General features: G+C 47.4%; 1 protein-coding gene across 1 annotated transcript in view; it reads right to left on the reverse strand.

Moving 5' to 3' along the window:
• The window catches only part of LOC122550963 (cGMP-dependent 3',5'-cyclic phosphodiesterase-like), a 30,691-nt gene that overhangs the window by 20,031 nt on the left and 844 nt on the right, over positions 1-9,816 (reverse strand). The window contains exons 2-4 of the mRNA XM_043692515.1: positions 8,264-8,351; positions 6,058-6,105; positions 1,250-1,324 (exon numbers count right to left, since the gene is read on the reverse strand). Of these exons, the coding sequence (XP_043548450.1) occupies positions 1,250-1,324; positions 6,058-6,105; positions 8,264-8,351 (211 nt within the window). The remainder of the gene's footprint in view (positions 1-1,249; positions 1,325-6,057; positions 6,106-8,263; positions 8,352-9,816) is intronic.

A 9,816-nucleotide genomic window follows, 5' to 3' on the forward strand; every position in this document is an offset into this window, starting at 1 on the left:
GGACTTATCAGCCTTCAGACCTAACAGTCTCTCCAACACCAATTCCTGGCAAATATAAATTCCCTTCAGTTCAGGTCCTTCAGCCACTGTTACCTCAGGGAGATTGCTTGTGTCTTCCCCAGTGAACACAGATCTGAAGTACCAATTCAACTCTTCTGCCATTTCTTTGTTCCCTGTAATATATTCCCCTGTTTCTGTCTTCAAGGGCCCAATTTTAGTCTGAACCATGTTTTTGCCTTTCACATACCTAAAAAAACTTTTACTATCCTCCTTTATATTATGGTTTGTATGATGGTATGGTTTTTTGCCTTTCACATACCTAAAAAAACTTTTACTATCCTCCTTTATATTATGGTTTGTATGTATGGTATGGTATGTATGTATGGTATGTTATGTATGGTGTATATGGTATGTATGTTGTGCATGGTTGGTACGTATGGTATGGTATGTATGGCATGGTATGTATGGTGTTGTATGTATGGTGTGTATGGTATGGCGTGGTATGTATAGTATGGTATGGTATGTATGGCATATATGGTATGGTGTGGTATGTATGGTACGGTGTGAGCTTCTCCTTGTCGATTGTCAGAGAGTCATACGACTGGACAGCATGGAAACAATCTTTTGAGAAACTGCAGCCTGTCTCTCCCAAAGAGTGACTGTAACGATACTCTGGCAGGATCCAGTTACAACTCCTTTTATTCACTCGACTACAGTGAGGTAGTCTCTCTCTCTCTCTCTCTCTCTCTCTCTCTCTGTGGTACAGGCTCCTGTCTTCATCAAGTCCAGATCATGATTGCTATTCCATTGTCACATCATCACTACCTTCTTCAATATAACTGCGAGACCAGTGGGATACAGGGACGGTGGGATAGAGGGAACATTGGGATCAGGGGTGATCGAAATATGCGGGACACTGGGCTCAGGAGTAGTAGCATGGTGGGACACAGGGAGGACTCAATATGTGGAATATTGCAGCATGGGGTACACGGTGATCTGTGGGGTATATTGGGATAAGAGTGGGGTGCAATTCCCAAAATGAAACAGATCGGGGTAAAATTGACACGAGCATGAAGTCCCAAATCCTCCTCCCATTAATGGCTGACAAAGCTATAAAGTCTCCATTTCCCCACCCAACACCCACTCCCCCATCCTCCTCCTCTCCCCCCACTCCTCCTGTACCGACACATTCCAGCTGATCCATAATCCATCCCGCCCTGCCCCGAACACTGTGGGCTCAGGCATTTACCTTTCGAGAGAAGTATTCATAGATGTTGCACCCCTCGGAATTCAAGATGGCAATGGCTTGTGCAAAGTGATGTCTCTGCGAGAGAGAAGGAGACAGTTAGAATCTGTTTGTGATATTGGCTTCACCTTTGCGTTCAGAGCCTGCACAGGATTCAACCATCATAATCCCGGTAACCTTGCTTCAACCCAGAACCCAACCAATATCCCTACCCCATCCCCAACAAAACCCCTGACACCACCCCATTCACTACCATTCGCCCCCCGAGCACAGACCCTACCCACACCTGCCTCTGGTGCACCCTCCACTGCTGTTTCCCCAGTTACTCAAGGCTCCTTGTCAGCTGCAAGTCTACAGTGTGTTGCCTCAGAGTCAGAAGATGGCAGATTCAAGTTCCACTCTAGAATGTTACTAGGACAACAAATGAGGGAGAACCAGTTGATGGAGTGTATTTTGTAAAGTCCATGTCTTTATACTTCAGAGTTTTTTGGAACTGTGGACTGAACTGTTTTAAGGACAAAGCTCAGCTGTATGTTTCGAAGGAAGGAGTTTGATCCTGTTGCTGAACCCTGTGGGTGTGGTTTTGGGCTCCAGCAACACGCAGATGAACTGGAGCCGAGGACGGTTTATAAGTGAAGCTGATTGGCTCATCATCTGGGGACCAATAACTAATGACAGTTTCCCTGCCTGCCAACAACTATGTGATTGGTTGTCAGGGAGCTGAACAACTTGGGGATGTTGAAGCAGTCAGACCAGGAGAGAAATACACAAGTCTGCTCCAGCAAAAAACATACGAATGTAAGAACTAGGAGCAGGGGTAGGCCATCACACCCCAGCACCACCATTCAGTAAGGTCATGGCTGATCCTCTTGTGGACTCAGCTCCACTTACCCACCCCACTCACCATATCCCTCAATTCCTTTACTGTTCAAAAATCTATCCATCTTTGCTTTAAAAACATTCAATGAGGAAGCCTCAACTGCTTCACTGGGCAGGGAATTCCTCAGATTCACAACCTTCTGGGTGAAGAGGTTCCTCTTTAACTCCGTCTGAAATCTGCTTCCCTTTATTTTGAGGCTGTGCCCCCTACTTCTAGTTTCGCCTCCCAGTGGAAACAGCCTCCCTGCTTCTGTCTTATCTATTCTCTTCATCATTTATATGTTTCTATAAGGTCCCCCCCTCATTCTCTAAATTCCAATTAGTATAGATTAGATTAGATTACATTACAGTGTGGAAACAGGCCCTTCGGCCCAACAAGTCCACACCGACCCGCCGAAGCGCAACCCACCCATACCCCTACATTTACCCCTTACCTAACACTACGGGCAATTTAGTATGGCCAATTCACCTGACCTGCACATCTTTGGACTGTGGGAGGAAACCGGAGCACCCGGAGGAAACCCACGCAGACACGGGGAGAATGTGCAAACTCCACGCAGTCAGTCGCCTGAGGCGGGAATTGAACCCGGGTCTCAGGCGCTGTGAGGCAGCAGTGCTAACCACTGTGCCACCGTGCCGCCCAATCTACTCAGTTTCTCCTCATAAGCGAACCCCCTCAACTCTGGAACCAACCGAGTGAACCTCCTCTGCACCCCCTCCAGTGCCAGTCCATCCTTTCTCAAGTAAGGAGACTGAACCCGGGTCTCAGGCGCTGTGAGGCAGCAGTGCTAACCACTGTGCCACCGTGCCGCCCAATCTACTCAGTTTCTCCTCATAAGTGAACCAACCGAGTGAACCTCCTCTGCACCCCCTCCAGTGCCAGTCCATCCTTTCTCAAGTAAGGAGACCAAATCTGCACACAGTACTCCCGGTGTGGCCTCATCAGCACCTTGTACAGCTGCAACATAACCTCCCTGCTTTTAATCCCTTTAGTAATGAAGGGCAAGCTTCTATTTGTCTTTTTAATTACCTGTTGCATCTGCAGACCAACATGCTGTGATTCCTGGGCAGAGACTCTCTCTCTCTCTCTCTCTCTCTATTAGTTCTCCACATTGAACCACTTTAAAGGAAACCCATTTATCTTTTCTTCAGTAGATGGTGCAAGTTGTGACAGTGAATTGGATATTCATCAGTAAATCAGCCACCCTCTGCCTCCCATGAACAAGCATTTGGAAAAGGAAGCTTGAGGAAAAACCTTTGGAAAACCTACAAGAAACCCTGCCCTTTAGGAATGGATAATAAAATGATGACCAGTCGCTGGTGCACATGTTCCTTTAAAACAAAACCAGCAAGGACTAACCCAACAGATTTGGTGAACAGAATGCGGAACTGTTTCCTCAGGTTTTCCTCCATCCATGTGCTGCTTCTTCCCTGGTTATGTTGTGTCTATGTGTGCGTGTGTCTGCCAGTCGGTTTATTTCTGTGAGAGTGTGCACATTTATGTGTACGTCTGTGTTGTATTTTTGTGAACATGTGAGACCGTGTGTTGAATGTATATGTGTGTTTGTGCATGCATGGCATGTGTGTGTGCACGTGTGACGTGCGTGTGCATGTGCGTGCATGAGGGGAAGTTTATAAGTGGTGTTGGGGTATAATTTGTAGAGTTTACCTAATTTAATTTAATGTTTTACCTGCAGCCAGACTCTAATGACCCTGCAGTAAATAGTGATTCCTGTAAAGTATAGAAATATGGTCTGTGCTTTTTCATCACCTCCTGACATCACCTCCTGTTTAAACATTAATGAGTTTGGAGATTTTATGCATTTCTTTTAAAAGCTTTAACTTTTGTATCAACCTTGGGAACAGTGGGACTTAATTTCCAGCACCCTCTCCCAGTGAGTGATGACGATCTGGATTTTCAGACGCTTTTGATAAAGCCCCATAGAAGAAGCTAGCGGGCAAGACTGAAGCATATGGGACTGGTGATCATATACTGACGTGGATTCGGATGTTAGCAGGCAGGAGACAGAGTGTGGGAATAAACGGGTTATTCTGAGAGTGGACGGGTCAGTGCTTGGACCCCCAAGTATTCACAATTTGGCTGAGGGAATCGAGTGTAATATTTCCACACTTGCTGACAACTAAAAGATCAGGTGGGGGGTGTGAGTGGTGAGGGGGATGTAAAGAGGCTTCTTGGTGATTTAGACAAGTTGAGTGAGTGGGCTAATGCATGGGAGACACAGCAAGATGTGAATAAATGTGAAATTGTCCACTTTGGTTGCATTAACAGCACGGAAGATTTTTACTTAAATGGCGATGGATTGGGAAACATTGATGTAAAAAGAGATCTGAGTGTCCTTGTACCCCAGTCACTCATAGAATCATACAGTAATGAAGAGGCCCTTCAGCCCATTAAGTCTGTACTGTCATAAATATGCTACTACCTACATTGGTCCCACTTTCCCGCTGTAAATCGATAGCTTTGACTGATTTAATGTTTCAAATGTACAATTAAACCTGAGTCAAGATCAGAGTGGTGCTGGAAAAGCTCAGCCGATCAGGCAGCATCCGAGGAGCAGGAGAATCGACGTTTCGGGCAAAAGCCCTTCATCAGGGATTTCTGATGAAGGGCTTTTTGCCCGAAATGTCGATTTTCCTGGTCCTTGGATGCTGCCTGACCGGCTGAGCTTTTCCAGCACCACTCTGATCTCCACCATCTGCAGTCCTCACGTTCGCTCAATTAACCCTGTCAGGGCAGGACAGAAATAAACAGGTCTTCAGCAGCAAAAGACTCTTGCTCTCTCTTAGTTCTCTGCAGTAAGCCACTTTAAACCTGAACAAAACCAGCATTATCTGTTCTTCAGCAACTTTTAAAAACATTGTGAGGGGTCCAACCTCAACTCCCCTCCCAGGCTGTGCATTCCACATCCCCACCACCCTCTGAGCGAAAAAGGTTTCCCTCAAGTTCCCTCCCTCTCACAACCACCACCCTCCCCAACTGTGAGGATAGCGTCAGCTGCCTGTCTCGATAACGTGTGGCCAGACATAGCCGCAGGATGGAGGGTAATTCTAACTGAAGAGGTGTTGGGTTCCCCGGTCAGGGGCAATCCTTTAACTGGCTCAGTTTAGCGAGAATTCAGTGGGAGCCGTTTGGGATTTGATCAATAGCTGTTCCTCTGAGTAGACTCAGCTGTGCTAGCGTGTGTCAGAACCAAGTGGAAAGAAAATGCCAAGGATGTTGGAAATCTGAAATAGAAACAGAAAGGGGGGTGGGGAGGTTTCTGTGAAGAGTGAAGCAGAGTTTACACTTTGGGTCAGGTCTGAATCTTGTTCAGAGGTGAAAGGGACTGGAAAACGATGTTCTTTTTACACTGTAGATAGATGTGGGGAGGAGCAAGTGGAACAGGTTGTGTAGGGGCCCAGAGCAAAAGGCAGAGGAGGTGATAATGTTAGTGGAGGAGAGATACATAAATGAAAAATAAGTGTTAATGGTAGATGTTAATAATGGAAGATAGGTCAACTCTGTTCAGAGCACATTCACACGAACAAGATACTGGGAGGTGGGTGGGATGCATTTCTGCACAGCAAGCTCCCACAGACAGCAAAGTGATAACAACAGGATAATCTGCTCCATATTCCATGGTGTGTCACTCCAGGTTTTGGGGTCATCTCAAGGTTTTGGGGTCATCCCTAACTCCAGGGCTCGAGACCCAAAACCAAGAGGGGGGGTGAGACTGGGGAACCGCTGCTGTGTTGGACAGGCCTGGTTTTCACTGACTGTGACAGCACCATTCATCATTTGAAGTTTGGAATCTTGTGCAGTGATTGGTCTATTCCTGGGATCAACGAGATCTAATCGGCCTTACATAGTCTGTTAACGTGGGTATGCCCTTCGTTGTGACCAGAGATAAAGATGAAATGAAGTCACATACCTCCATGACTGATCCTTCAGAACTGTACAGTGCAGCCAACACAGACTTCTGTAAATACAAGACAAGTTTCATGTCATTACAAAGGGTTCGTCTCTTCCATGTAGTAAGGGGTTTCAGGAGCCGAATAATCACCCTCATTAACACTTAAGACTAAAGGACACAGGAGGTAGGCCATTCAGCCCATCCAGTCTGCTCTGCAATGAGATCGTGGCTCAACACCCCTTCCCTTCCTTTTCCCCATCACCCTCAATTCCCTTAAGAGTCTTGTCTATCTCAGCCTCGAATATACTGAATGACCCAGCCCTCTGTGAAACTTCAAGAAATGCATTTGTATAGCAACTTTCATATCAATGCATTAGAGGCAGTTCGGGGTCAGTTCACGTGACTGACAGCTGGGAGAAGGGTTATCTTATGCAGAAAGCTTGGGCTTATAGCCATTGGGAAAGTGGAGAAGTCACCACTGTCCTGTCGGACCACAGACTGTTCTCTCTCATTATAGAGAGAGGCTACTGGTGAAGGTTTAACCTGAGGGTCACCAAGACTCAGGTGAGGGGAGAGATTGAGAAGAGATTGAGTTCATCACAGTAACCACAGCCAGTGTTGGTATCACACTGTATTACAAACCAGCCATCCAGCCCACTGAGCTAACCAACCCCAGAAAAGAATACAAGGTAATCCTTCTGAAGCATTTAAGATTCTGAGGAAATGGTGGGGGAGTCCAGAACTAGAAGGGCATAGGTTTAGGGTGAGAGGGGAAAGATATAAAAGAGACATAAGGACAACTTTTTCACGCAGAGGGTGGTACGTGTATGGAATGAGCTGCGAGAGGAAGTGGCGGAGGCTGGTTCAATTGCAACATTTAAGAGGCATTTGGATGGGTATATGAATAGGAAGGGTTTGGAGGGATATGGGCCGGGTGCTGGCAGGTGGGACTAGATTGGGTTGGGATATCTGGTCGGCATGGACGGGTTGGACCGAAGGGTCTGTTTCCGTGCTGTATAACTCTATACTCTATGTGGCAGGATAAATGCTGAGAGGATGTTTCTCGTTTCAACAAACGGGGGACACAGTTTAAAAACAGGCAACGTCCCTTTGAAGATGGTGATGAGGAGAATTTCCGTCCTCTCAGGCAGGGTATTGTTTCTGAGGAACTCGCTTGCTCAGAGAGCGGTGGGGGCGGGGCTGTTGAATATTTTTAAGGTGGAGAGAAATGGATTCTCCTGAGCTGAGGGAGTCGAAGGGTTACTATGGTTTGACAGGAGTAAGGAGTTGCAGACATATTCGGTTCTGCTGTGATCCTACCGAATGGTGGGGCAGCATAGTGGGGCCGAATGGTCTTCTCCTGATTCCCATGCTCAGGGATCACTGGACATCTCAGAGTGCTTCACAGCCAATGAAGTCCTTTGTTGTAATGTGTCACTACTGTTGTACTGTGGGATAGGGGACAGCCTATCTGCGCACAGCAAGCTCCCACAGCCAGCCATGTGATAGCAAGCAGAGAATCTTCTTCATGTTCCACAGTGCAGACCCTCACCGCATCACGGGATTCTGAGGCCAAGTCCCAATCCAGGGTCAGAGCCCCAAACCCAAGGCCGGTGCTCCAGTGCAGGACTCAGGGAGTGCTGCTCTGTTGGAGGTGCCATCTTTAGTATGGGGTCCTTCTCCATTGGACCATGGCACAGTTTTGGAGGCCTCCTTAGTGATCTGGCCAATCGCTATCTCTCAATCAACATCACAAGGAAACAGATGATCCAGTCACTATCCCATTGCTGCTTGTGGGATCCTGCTGTACATCGATTAGCTCCTCTGCAAGTTGGGATATCTGGTCAGCAGGGACATGTTGGACCGAAGGGTCTGTTTCCGTGCTATATGACCAATCCCTCACCCTGGGTTGGGATTTGAACCCAGGTGCCCGGTGTCAGAATTAAAAGCCCAGGGACAACACAGCCAGGCCACTGCCACTGCTGAGTGCTTAAGGGCTTCATTGGCCACAAGCTGCTCAGTGGCGCCTGGTGTTCAAGGAGGTTGCTACAGAAACCGACTGACGTATTCAAGCTGCTTCCAGGCCTGACTGAAGTTGGAGGGAGCCGCGTACAGGCTATGGAGCTGTTGGGGTTACGCAGTACTGCCCACCTGTGGCAGTTCAGGTACATGACAGCAATCCTCCGCCCTCTCCCCTGCACAGCCCCCAGGGCCCAGCACTCACCGACGCCACCTGGAACGAGTTTGTGGTCCCTCGATGGTCGAGGTCATGACACATACATGACACAAACAAAGCCAAAATCTCCATGTCCCTACCAATCCAAACAAGGAAGAAAAACACATGTCAGTCCCATCGTGTGGAATCAGGTCCTCCCCAGATTGAGCAAACTGTAGTGTCAGAGAGGAGGGTTGTTAGCTCTGTCCACATTTTACACCATCAGCTTGACAGGTTTTCCAGGAGAAACCAACCTTTTTCAATCCCGACTTCCAGAATCCCAACAATTAAATCCCATCCCATTCATTCCCACTGAGTATATTCCCAATAAACCCAACACCTTCCCATTTATTTCCATTATAGAGATTGCAAACCCTTTCCTATTCACTCCCGCTGAATCCTAAGGGATCAAACCCTTTCCCAATCCCTCCCACTCAATCCCAATGGAACAAACCCTTTCCCAATCCCTCCCACTCAACCCCAATGGAACAAACCCTTTCCCAATCCCTCCCACTCAATCCCAATGGAACAAACCCTTTCCCAATCCCTCCCACTCAATCCCAATGGAACAAACCCTTTCCCAATCCCTCCCACTCAATCCCCATTGAACAAACCCTTTCCAAATCATTCCCATTCAATCTCACTGGATCAAGCCCATTCCCAATCACTCCCATTCAATCCCAACTGAACAAATGCTTCCCGAGTCACTCCAACTGAATCCCACTGGAAAACACCCTTTACCATTCATTCCCATTTAATCCAACAGAGGGAACAATTCCTATTCACTAATCCCACTGGGAAAAGCTGAGACTCAATGATCCAATCGTTTACAATAATTGCTGCAGCACGGAATCCCAATGGACCTTACACACTCCAATGTATAAAATCCTAATCTCTTCCTGTTGATTCATAATCCACAGAATTTCAGAGACTCTATGCCATTCCCCTTCTTCCTCATTTCTCATTGTGAAATTTCTATGGAACCTTAATTTCTCTCTCTCTCTCTCTCTCCCTCCTCCGACTCTCTCTCTCTCTCTCTCTCTCCATCCAGTTTATTTATCTGTCTCATCACTTGCTCTTCCCCAGGGTGGTGACAGGACTCGAATGAAAGGACAGAGAGCTGATGCTTCAGCTGCACCACGCTCTGTTCAGAACACTCCAGGAGTCAGTGAGTTCACTTCTGGACTCTGCACCTCATGAAGGAGACACTAGTCTTGGAGAGCGAACCGCACAGATCAGCTACAATGATCCCAGGAGAGCAATGAGTAAATTATAAGGGCTGGAATACACAAATTACAGGTACAATTTGTGTAAACACATGGGCTCCTGGTGACTGACTGTCTGAGGCTGAACCACTGGAGGGAGCCAGAGACCACTTGCTGATCCATCCCGAATCCCTCACCCTCATCCTGCTCCCTCCAACACTCACAACGTCCCTCCTTCCTCTTTCTGTCTTTCTCCTTCACTCGCTTCCTACCTCTCCTCCAGGTTCCCTCCTTCTTTTCTTTTCACCTGCAGCTTGGCACACCCTCGATCTCCTCCTCCCACCCTCGATCTCCTCT

This window comes from Chiloscyllium plagiosum, chromosome 6 (assembly GCF_004010195.1).
Source record: "Chiloscyllium plagiosum isolate BGI_BamShark_2017 chromosome 6, ASM401019v2, whole genome shotgun sequence".
NCBI classification, from domain to species: domain Eukaryota; kingdom Metazoa; phylum Chordata; class Chondrichthyes; order Orectolobiformes; family Hemiscylliidae; genus Chiloscyllium; species Chiloscyllium plagiosum.